At 50.7% G+C, this 11,789-nt stretch overlaps 1 protein-coding gene across 1 annotated transcript in view; it reads left to right on the forward strand.

The window, feature by feature from the left end:
* Positions 1–11,789, forward strand: part of LOC118373687 (MAGUK p55 subfamily member 7-like) — a 295,718-nt gene that overhangs the window by 199,842 nt on the left and 84,087 nt on the right. Inside the window, exons 10-12 of the mRNA XM_052483289.1 lie at positions 596–670; positions 5,643–5,839; positions 9,967–10,034. Of these exons, the coding sequence (XP_052339249.1) occupies positions 596–670; positions 5,643–5,839; positions 9,967–10,034 (340 nt within the window). The remainder of the gene's footprint in view (positions 1–595; positions 671–5,642; positions 5,840–9,966; positions 10,035–11,789) is intronic.

The raw sequence follows: 11,789 nt of genomic DNA on the forward strand, positions 1-11,789 counted from the left end.
CAGTCATCCTCTCCTCTTCCCTCTGCTCCCCCAGCAGTCATCCTCTTCGCTCCGCTCCCCAGCAGTCATCCTCTTCGCTCCGCTCCCCCAGCAGTCATCCTCTCCTCTTCCCTCCGCTCCCCCAGCAGTCATCCTCTCCTCTTCCCTCCGCTCCCCCAGCAGTCATTCTCTCCTCTTCCCTCCACTCCCCCAGCAGTCATCCTCTTCGCTCCGCTCCCCAGCAGTCATCCTCTCCTCTTCCCTCCACTCCCCCAGCAGTCATCCTCTTCGCTCCGCTCCCCCAGCAGTCATCCTCTCCTCTTCCCTCCGCTCCCCCAGCAGTCATCCTTTCCTCTTCCCTCCACTCCCCCAGCAGTCATCCTCTCCTCATTGTTGAAAAGTAAACTGTTCCTCAGGTTAAAGCTTTCTCATTGGATGAGGCTTATTGTGTTTTGAGTTATTTACAATTAAACTTAATTACCCCCCCCTCTCTCCCTCCCTCCCTATCTATCTCTTTCTCTCTATATCGCTCTCTTTCTCTCCCGCTCTTCTCTGTCTCTCTCTCCCTCTCTCTCTCTCTCTCTCTCTCTCTCTCCCTCGGTTGTCTGTGTTTCAGTCCCAGTCCCAAGGGGCCATTACGTTTAAGTTAATACCAGCCATCAAAGAGGAGACGCCAAGCAAGGAGCCGAAGGTAAGGTCCTGCTGCCGTCCTGCCGTATTCATTATGCTGATCGGGTTACACTGCTCACTGCCTCTAGTGCTGGGCCCCATATTCACAAAGACTTTCAGAGTATCTCAGAGTGTTGTTCAAGGATCAGGTCCACCATCTTATTCATTATGATTTGAAAGACAAAACTGATCTTAGGTCAGTGTTGGGGACCTACTCTGAGAATGTAGTTTAGCAAACTACCAATTACTTCACACTGAAAGAAGTTAAGCTACGCTAAATCAACCCCTAAGAAAAATTTAATTCATTTAACTCGCATGACTTTGAAAAATGATTTCACGACATCCAAACTACTTAATGAAAAAACATACCATATGTAGTTAGTTCATTACTCCTCAACACTGTCAGCAAGCTACATGTAGTTAGTTCACTACTCCCCAACACTGTCAGCCAGCTACATGTAGTTAGTTCACTACTCCCCAACACTGTCAGCCATCTACATGTAGTTAGTTCACTACTCTCCAACACTGTCAGCAAGCTACATCGTAGTTAGTTCACTACTCCCCAACACTGTCAGCCATCTACATGTAGTTAGTTCCCAACACTGTCCCCAACTCTCCAACACTGTCAGCCATCTACATGTAGTTAGTTCACTACTCCCCAACACTGTCAGCCATCTACATGTAGTTAGTTCACTACTCCCCAACACTGTCAGCCATCTACATGTAGTTAGTTCACTACTCCCCAACACTGTCAGCCATCTACATGTAGTTAGTTCACTACTCCCCAACACTGTCAGCCATCTACATGTAGTTAGTTCACTACTCCCCAACACTGTCAGCCATCTACATGTAGTTAGTTCACTACTCCCCAACACTGTCAGCCATCTACATGTAGTTAGTTCACTACTCCCCAACACTGTCAGCCATCTACATGTAGTTAGTTCACTACTCCCCAACACTGTCAGCCATCTACATGTAGTTAGTTCACTACTCCCCAACACTGTCAGCCATCTACATGTAGTTAGTTCACTACTCCCCAACACTGTCAACACTGTCAGCCATCTACATGTAGTTAGTTTCACTACTCCCCAACACTGTCAGCCATCTACATGTAGTTAGTTCACTACTCCCCAACACTGTCAGCCATCTACATGTAGTTAGTTCACTACTCCCCAACACTGTCAGCCATCTACATGTAGTTAGTTCACTACTCCCCAACACTGTCAGCCATCTACATGTAGTTCCCCAACAGTCAGCCATCACTACTACTCCCAACACTGTCAGCCATCTACATGTAGTTAGTTCACTACTCCCCAACACTGTCAGCCATCTACATGTAGTTAGTTCACTACTCCCCAACACTGTCAGCCATCTACATGTAGTTAGTTCACTACTCCCCAACACTGTCAGCCATCTACATGTAGTTAGTTCACTACTCCCAACACTGTCAGCCATCTACATGTAGTTAGTTCACTACTCCCCAACACTGTCAGCCATCTACATGTAGTTAGTTCACTACTCCCCAACACTGTCAGCCATCTACATGTAGTTAGTTCACTACTCCCCAACACTGTCAGCCATCTACATGTAGTTAGTTCACTACTCCCCAACACTGTCAGCCATCTACATGTAGTTAGTTCACTACTCCCCAACACTGTCAGCCATCTACATGTCAGTAGTTACTCCCCAACACTGTCAGCCATCTACATGTAGTTAGTTACTACTCCCCAACACTGTCAGCCATCTACATGTAGTTAGTTCACTACTCCCCAACACTGTCAGCCATCTACATGTAGTTAGTTCACTACTCCCCAACACTGTCAGCCATCTACATGTAGTTAGTTCACTACTCCCCAACACTGTCAGCCATCTACATGTAGTTAGTTCACTACTCCCCAACACTGTCAGCCATCTACATGTAGTTAGTTCACTACTCCCCAACACTGTCAGCACTCCTACTCTTTATCAATATGGTTCCTAGAGTCGACACATTCCTCATCAACTCAATGGGAAATCTACGGTATATAGGCAGAGGAATGGCTAGGTTGAATGGGAGGGTTTGATAGGATCTTGTGGGTACTATTGTACATGTTTGATTCCAGTTCCTCCTGTATGAGTGTGTATCTGACAGGGTCGAGCTGCCCACAGTAACACTCATGTATGTGTTGGTGTGAATGTGAGATTTGTGTTTGTGTTGTAGGTTTATGTGTACTGTAAATGTAGTTGCTTGTAACGTTTCAACTGAAAATCCTCCCGTCTGGCTATATCCTGTATTCTCCAACTCATAGTTGTGATGTATGGTCGTTCATAGACATTTATCAATTACAGAGGAGGCTTGGGGAAGTATGTCCCCTAGCTGAGCCTCAGGTCAAAAGACAAGCTGGAACACCATTTGTCAGAACACAGGGTGCATGTGGGTGGGTTGTTCTCTCTGTCATAGTTTAATGGTTTTAATATGGTCATTTCAGATATCAATCTGAACCTGTGTATCGTTGCCAGAACTTCAGACTCCCCTCTGAGAAGAGCTAGTTTACTCTCTTTCCTTGGCTATAATAAATACATTGAAGTGCGGGCTAATTGGGTACACATGTGTAAAACTGTAGAGAGAGAAAGAAAGATGGACCAGAGGAGAGGAGAGGGAGAGCGAAGCAGGAGCTTTCAGCAAGGATGTATTAGTTTATACTGCTGTTAGGCTGTAGAGCCAGAAAGTGTGTTTCCTCCTTGCTCAGACCCAAACAAAGTGTCCCCATCTGATACATAATTTCACCACATGGCAACGTAGCCCTCCTTAAATCACCCTGACACATACAGAGACGTTACCCCACTGTCTCTGTCTGTCTGTCTCCTGTCTGTCTCTGTCTGTCTGTCAACTGTCTGTCTCCTGTCTGTCTCCTGTGTCTGTCTGTCTCCTGTGTCTGTCTGTCTCCTGTCTCTGTCTGTCTCCTGTCTCTGTCTGTCTCCTGTGTCTGTCTGTCTCCTGTGTCTGTCTGTCTCCTGTCTCTGTCTGTCTCCTGTCTCTGTCTGTCTCCTGTCTCTGTCTGTCTGTCTCCTGTCTCTGTCTGTCTGTCTCCTGTCTGTCTCCTGTCTCTGTCTGTCTGTCTGTCTCCTGTCTCTGTCCTGTCTGTCTCCTGTCTGTCTCCTGTCTGTCTCCTGTCTGTGTCTGTCTCCTGTCTGTGTCTGTCTCCTGTCTGTCTCCTGTCCCTGTCTGTCTCCTGTCCCTGTCTGTCTCCTGTCTGTCTCCTGTCTCTCTCCTGTCTGTCTCCTGTCTGTCTCCTGTCTGTCTCCTGTCTGTCTCCTGTCTCTGTCTGTCTCCTGTCTGTCTCCTGTCTCTGTCTGTCTCCTGTCTGTCTCCTGTCTCCTGTCTGTCTCCTGTCTGTGTCTGTCTCCTGTCTGTCTCCTGTCTCCTGTCTGTCTCCTGTCTGTCTCCTGTCTGTTTCCTGTCTGTCTCCTGTCTCCTGTCTGTCTCCTGTCTCCTGTCTGTCTCCTGTCTGTGTCTGTCTCCTGTCTGTCTCCTGTCTCCTGTCTGTCTCCTGTCTCTCTCCTGTCTGTCTCCTGTCTCTGTCTGTCTCCTGTCTGTCTCCTGTCTGTCTGTCTGTCTGTCTGTCTGTCTGTCTGTCTCTGTCTCTGTCTCTGTCTCTGTCTCTGTCTCTGTCTCTGTGTCTGTGTCTGTGTCTGTGTCTGTCTATGTCTGTCTATGTCTCTGTCTGTCTATGTCTCTGTCTCTGTCTGTCTATGTCTGTCTATGTCTCTGTCTGTCTATGTCTCTGTCTCTGTCTGTCTATGTCTCTGTCTATGTCTCTGTCTCTGTCTGTCTATGTCCCTGTCTGTCTCTGTCTGTCTATGTCTCTGTCTGTCTATGTCTCTGTCTGTCTATGTCTCTGTCTGTCTATGTCTCTGTCTCTGTCTATGTCTCTGTCTCTGTCTGTCTGTCTCTGTCTCTGTCTGTCTATGTCTCTGTCTCTGTCTGTCTATGACTCTGTCTCTGTCTATGTCTCTGTCTCTGTCTGTCTATCTCTCTGTCTCTGTCTGTCTATGTCTATGTCTCTGTCTCTGTCTATGTCTCTGTCTCTGTCTGTCTCTGTCTGTCTATGTCTCTGTCTCTGTCTGTCTATGTCTCTGTCTGTCTCTGTCTCTGTCTGTCTCTGTCTGTCTATGTCTCTGTCTGTCTATGTCTCTGTCTGTCTATGTCTCTGTCTGTCTATGTCTCTGTCTGTCTATGTCTCTGTCTGTACATATTCACCAGTGGCTAAGGACTGGTAATTTACTGTGACTGCTTTAGCGTCTTGGAGTGACGATGTAGTGAGTTGTTTTCCCTATAAAGGGAAAGTTGTCCAAGTCTCCGCTCCTTTCTCTCTCCCAGGTCTTACTTCTGTTGATGACGCGCTGTGTCCCGCCGCTGACTGCCAAGATAAATTAGCCCATCTCTGCAAAATATGTTTCCCTCTTCAGTAGGGAAAGATTACCGAAGTTAATTTGGACCTGCGAATCAGCCCAGATCACAAAGCAGAACGAAGTAGGAGTCACATTTAGAGTCTGTGACTCAGGAGATGTTAAACTCTCGCCACGCTCAAAGATAGCTGACAGACTTTAGTATGTGGGGGTGTTCCTCCTCCATTCCCTGCAGTGCACTACTTTTCACCAGAGCCCTATCGGTCCTGGTCAAACTAGTGCACTATGTCGGGAATATGGTGCCATTTGGGACGCAGGCCATGTTGATGGAATAACCCAGAGAGACTAGAGCCAATGGCTTCAGGCAGGTAATAGACAAACTCCTGATTGTGTTGACCTTTCCTGGCCAATCACATTAAGCAACAGTGAAGTGTGTCTGATCTGGTTCCGAAGCCGGGCAGGTTTAGATCGCCGTAGCGACGGCCTACCTTGATGTTGCCACGGTGACTAGTGGGGAGAGGAGACAAAAGGTAATGTGAAGAAACCACTGTCGTCCTTTTGATAACTTCTCTCTCTTTCTCTCTCAACCACCCATCTCTCTCCAGATGTTTGTGAAGACACTGTTTGACTACGACCCAGCGGAGGACAAAGCCATCCCGTGTAAGGAGGCGGGCCTGGCCTTCAAGAGGGGAGATATCCTTCAGATCATGAGCCAGGATGATGCCAACTGGTGGCAAGCTAAACAAGATGGCCATGCCAACCCTCGCGCAGGCCTCATCCCCTCCAAACAGTTCCAGGAGAGGTGAGTGAGCTACCCATGGACCAAACATCAACCCACACAACCGACCCCCGTCCTCCTGTCCCCCCTACCCCCTGTCCTCCTGTCCCCCCTAGCCCCTGTCCTCCTGTCCCCCCTACCCCCTGTCCTCCTGTCCCCCTACCCACTGTCCCCCCTACCCACTGTCCCCCTACCTCCTGTCCCCCTTCCTCCTGTCCCCCTTCCCCCTACCTCCTGTCCCCCTTCCTCCTGTCCCCCTGTCCTCCTGTCCCCCTACCCCCTGTCCTCCTCTCCCCCTACCCCCTCTCCTCCTGTCCCCCTACCCCCTGTCCTCCTGCCCCCTACCCCCTGTCCTCCTGCCCCCCTACCCCCTGTCCTCCTGTCCCCCCTACCCCCTGTCCTCCTGTCCCCCCTTCCCCCTGTCCTCCTCTCCCCCTACCCCCTGACCTCCTCTCCCCCTACCACCTGTCCTCCTCTCCCCCTACACCCTGTCCTCCTCTCCCCCTACCCCCTGTCCTCCTCTCCCCCTACCCCCTGTCCTCCTGTCCCCCTACCCCCTGTCCTCCTGTCCCCCTACCCCCTGTCCTCCTGTCCCCCTACCCCCTGTCCTCCTGTCCCCCTGTCCTCCTGTCCCCCTACCCCCTGTCCTCCTCTCCCCCTACCCCCTGTCCTCCTCTCCCCCTACCCCCTGTCCTCCTGTCCCCCTACCCCCTGTCCTCCTGTCCCCCTTCCCCCTGTCCTCCTGTCCCCCCCTACCCCCTGTCCTCCTCTCCCCCTACCCCCTGTCCTCCTCTCCCCCTACCACCTGTCCTCCTCTCCCCCTACACCCTGTCCTCCTCTCCCCTACCCCCTGTCCCCCTTCCTCCTGTCCCCCTTCTGTCCTCCTGTCCCCCCTACCCCCTGTCCTCCTGTCCCCCTACCCCCTGTCCTCCTGTCCCCCTACCCCCTGTCCTCCTGTCCCCCTACCCCCTGTCCTCCTGTCCCCCTACCCCCTGTCCTCCTCTCCCCCTACCCCTGTCCTCCTCTCCCCCTACCCCCTGTCCTCCTGTCTCCCCTACCCCCTGTGCTCCTCTCCCCCTACCCCCTGTCCTCCTCTCACCCTACATGTCTATGTACCTGTCTGTCTGCCACCCCCATTACAAGACCTGTCTATATACACTACCGTTCAGAAGTTTGGGGTCACTTAGAAATGTCCTTGTTTTGAAAGAAAAGCAATTTCTTAACACCAGACTCAACGTCAACAGTGAAGATGCTGACCTGCTATGCAGAGTTCCTCTGTCCAGTGTCTGTGTTCTCTTTCCCATCTTAATCTTTACTTTTTATTGGCCAGTCTGAGATATGGCTTTTCTTTGCAACTCTGCCTAGAAGACCAGCATCCCGGAGTCGCCTCTTCACTGTTGATGTTGAGACTGGTGTTTTGCGGGTACTTTTTAATGAAGCTGCCAGTTGAGGACTTGTGAGGCATCCGTTTCTCAAACTAGACACTCAAATGTACTTGTCCTCTTGCTCAGTTGTGCACCGGGGCCTCCCACTCCTCTTTCTAATCTGGTTAGCGCCAGTTTGCGCTGTTCTGTGAAGGGACTAGTACAGAGCGTTGTATGAGATCTTCATGTTTCTTGGCAATTTCTCGCATGGAATAGCCTTAATTTCTCAAACAAGAATGGACCGACGAGTTTCAGAAGAAAGTACTTTGTTTCTGGCTATTTTGAGCCTGTAATCGAACCCACAAATGCTGATGCTCCAGATACTCAACTAGTCCAAAGAAGGACAGTTTTATTGCTTCTTTAATCAGGACAACAGTTTTTAGCTGTGCGAACATAATTGCAAAAGGGTTTTCTAATGATCAATTAGACTTTTAAAATGATAAACTTGGATTAGCTAACACAACATGCTGTTGGAACACAGGAGTGATGGCTGCTGATAATGGGCTTCTGTACGCCTATGTAGATATTCCATAAAAAATCTGCTGTTTCCAGCGACAACAGTCTTTTACAACATTAACAATGTCTACACTGTATTTCTGATCAATTTAATGTTATTATAAGGGGCAAAAAATGTGCTTTTCTTTAAAGAACAAGGACATTTCAAAGTGACCCCAAACTTTTGAACGGTAGTGTTACCTGTCTGTCTGCCACCCCCATTACAAGCCCTGTCCAGGCTTGGAGTGTTTCACTGCCGTCACAATGAAAGGAATGACTATTTCTTTCTCTTTCCTTTTTCCCCCCTCTCCTCCCTCCCTCCTTCTACCCGCCTCCCCTCTTGCCTGGCGCTGCCAAAATACTTTGGATTTCCGTGCGCGTCTGGCCCAAAATGAGTCATGACAGAAAATGATAGCACTTTGGAAGGGGAGTGGATGGAAAATCACACATCAGTGGCAAGCACAGATGGCTGCTGATGTGCATCACTGGGCTGGAGGACTGGGCTGGAGGACTGGGCTGGAGGACTGGGGCAGTTTCTTGGCTCCGTCTGAACATCAACGAGTGCAGAGAAAAAAAAATTGCCCCCCCCCCAAAAAATCTAAATCCTTCACATTTATTCCTGCCACTCTTTTTCTCTATCTTTCTCTCTCTCGCTCCTCTTCATTCATTTTTTTTACCCTAAAGAATGAACGTGATGGATATTTAAGGATGTTTCTAGGTATTATACCAGAAAGGGTTTATTAATCCCAGTCTCTCTTCTCTCTCATCGCTGTCTCTCGCCTCTCTCTCTCCTCTCTCCTCTCCTCGCTGTCTCTCTCCTCTCCTATCTCTCTCTCATCGCTGTCTCTCTCTCATCGCTGTCTCTCTCTCCTCTCATCGCTGTCTCTCTCTCCTCTCATCGCTGTCTCTCTCTCCTCTCATCGCTGTCTCTCTCTCCTCTCATCGCTGTCTCTCTCTTCCTCGCTGTCTCTCTCTTCCTCGCTGTCTCTCTCTTCCTCGCTGTCTCTCTCTTCCTCGCTGTCTCTCTCTCTCCTCGCTGTCTCTCTCTCTCCTCGCTGTCTCTCTCTCTCCTCGCTGTCTCTCTCTCTCCTCGCTGTCTCTCTCTCTCCTCGCTGTCTCTCTCTCTCGCTGTCTCTCTCTCTCCTCGCTGTCTGTCTCTCTCTCTCCTCGCTGTCTCTCTCTCTCTCTCCTCGCTGTCTGTCTCTCTCTCTCCTCGCTGTCTCTCTCTCTCTCTCCTCGCTGTCTCTCTCGCTGTCTCTCTCTCTCTCTCTCCTCGCTGTCTGTCTCTCTCTCTCCTCGCTGTCTCTCTCTCTCTCTCCTCGCTGTCTCTCTCTCTCCTCGCTGTCTCTCTCTCTCCTCGCTGTCTCTCTCTCTCCTCGCTGTCCCTCTCTCTCTCTCTCCTCGCTGTCTGTCTCTCTCTCTCCTCGCTGTCTCTCTCTCTCTCCTCGCTGTCTCTCTCCTCTCCTCTCCTATCTCTCTCTCATCGCTGTCTCTCTCTCCTCTCTCCTCTCATCGCTGTCTCTCTCTCCTCTCATCGCTGTCTCTCCTCTCATCGCTGTCTCTCTCCTCTCCTCGCTGTCTCTCTCTCTCCTCTGTCTCTCTCCTCCCCTCCTCTCTCCTCGCTGTTTCTGTCTCTCCTCTCCGTCTGTCTCCACTGACTCTCTCCGTTGTCTCTCTCTCCTTTCCTCTCCTCTCTCTCTCTCCTCTCTCTCCTCTCCTCTCTTTTCCTCCCTCTTTCATCTTCTATCGTCTCTCTCCCTCCTTTCCTATCCTCTCTCCTCCCTCTTTCCTCTCCTACCCCCCTCTCTCTCTGTCTCTCCTCCCAATTTTGTCTCCTATCCTGTCTCTCTCTCCTCTCCTCCCTCTTTCCTCTCATATCCTCTCTCTCCTCCTCCCTCTTTCCTCTCCTATCCTCTCTCTCCTCCCGCTTTCCTCTCCTGTCCTCCTCTCCTCCTCTCTTTTCTCCCGATTTCATCTCCTATCCTGTCTCTCTCACCTCTACTCCCTCTTTCCTCTCCTGCCCTCTCTCTTTTCTCCCGATTTCATCTCCTATCCTGTCTCTCTCACCTCTACTCCCTCTGTCCTCTCATATCCTCCCTCTTTCCTCTCCTATACTCTCTTTCCTCTCCTATACTCTCTTTCCTCTCCTCTCTCTCATTTACATTTATCTTCTTTCTTTCCTATCCTGTCTCTCTCTCCTCCCACTTTCCTATCTTCCTCTTTTTTCTCCAGGAGGTTTGCTCTGCGTCGTCCCGACGCCAGTGTTCTTCAGCCCCAGAAGATCTCAAACAGAAGATCATGTAAGAATGTATCACAGCCTCACACACTCGCAGCCTCACACACTCGCAGCCTCACACACTCGCAGCCTCACACACTCGCAGCCTCACACACTCGCAGCCTCACACACTCACAGCCTCACAGCCACACACTCACAGCCTCACACTCACAGTCCATGGGGAAGGGTATCAGGAGACTACCAACCTCTAGGCTCATGTAAACCCTATCTGATTGATTATCCATCAGGCACAATTCCTACACTCTGAAACGCTCGAATGCTGCCGTACTGGTGCTCGTCTCGGCAAATGTCTGCCCCCCCCTCCTGTTGATGGGGTTGATGGGGTTGGATATGTGGGGCTGCCCTCTCGTTGGATATGTGGGGCTGCCCTCTGGTTGGATATGTGGGGCTGCCCTCTGGTTGGATATGTGGGGCTGCCCTCTGGTTGGATATGTGGGGCTGCCCTCTGGTTGGATATGTGGGGCTGCCCTCTGGTTGGATATGTGGGGCTGCCCTCTGGTTGGATATGTGGGGCTGCCCTCTGGTTGGATATGTGGGGCTGCCCTCTGGTTGGATATGTGGGGCTGCCCTCTGGTTGGATATGTGGGGCTGCCCTCTGGTTGGATATGTGGGGCTGCCTACCTCTCCCTATCCACTATAAATGCTGCTCTGCTCTGCAAGCTGTAGATGAACCTCCTGCTAGCCTACCACCACTCTGGTGAATAAATAATGAATGATAGGATGTAGGCTGTATGTGAGGATGTGATAGGGCATCAATCTCAGAGCTGTAGATGAACCTCCTGCTAGCCTACCACCACTCTGGTTTACACATATTAATGTTTTACTGTGTGTGAACAAGACTGCACCACACACACACACACACACACACACACACTGAACTCACAACACAGACTGATAGTCAGAGAGGGCTGAGTTGGGAAACAAGTGGCTTGAGCAGACAAAGGGAGAGGAACAGACAGATTGAGAGAGAGGGACAGACAGATTGAGAGAGAGGGACAGACGGATTGAGAGAGAGGGACAGACGGATTGAGAGAGAGGGACAGACGGATTGAGAGAGAGGGACAGACGGATTGAGAGAGAGGGACAGACGGATTGAGAGAGAGGGACAGACGGATTGAGAGAGAGGGACAGACGGATTGAGAGAGAGGGACAGACGGATTGAGAGAGAGGGACAGACGGATTGAGAGAGAGGGACAGACGGATTGAGAGAGAGGGACAGACGGATTGAGAGAGAGGGACAGACGGATTGAGAGAGAGGGACAGACGGATTGAGAGAGAGGGACAGACTGATTGAGAGAGAGGGACAGACGGATTGAGAGAGACGGGGGGACGGAGAGAGTGACGGGGGGACGGAGAGAGTGACGGGGGGACGGAGAGAGTGACGGGGGGACGGAGAGAGTGACGGGGGACGGAGAGAGTGACGGGGGACGGAGAGAGTGACGGGGGACGGGGAGAGTGACGGGGACGGGGAGAGTGACGGGGGGACGGGGAGAGTGACGGGGGGACAGGGAGAGTGACGGGGGGACAGAGAGAGAGAGAGAGATTCCCAAAGTGTTTATTTCCTAATGCAGCCCCAGACATCCTAGCTTTTCAGAGGCATGTCAGCATGCGTGCGTGTCTAAATGTTTGTGGTGTACTGTTTGTACACACTGCCTCTCAGCCGAGGAGGTGTGTATTCCTATTCTCTTTTATTTGAGCTGTACTTGCCATAATATGGACTTGGTATTTTACCAAATAGGGCTATCTTCTGAATACCTTG

This window comes from Oncorhynchus keta, chromosome 28 (genome assembly GCF_023373465.1).
Source record: "Oncorhynchus keta strain PuntledgeMale-10-30-2019 chromosome 28, Oket_V2, whole genome shotgun sequence".
In the NCBI taxonomy this organism is placed as follows: domain Eukaryota; kingdom Metazoa; phylum Chordata; class Actinopteri; order Salmoniformes; family Salmonidae; genus Oncorhynchus; species Oncorhynchus keta.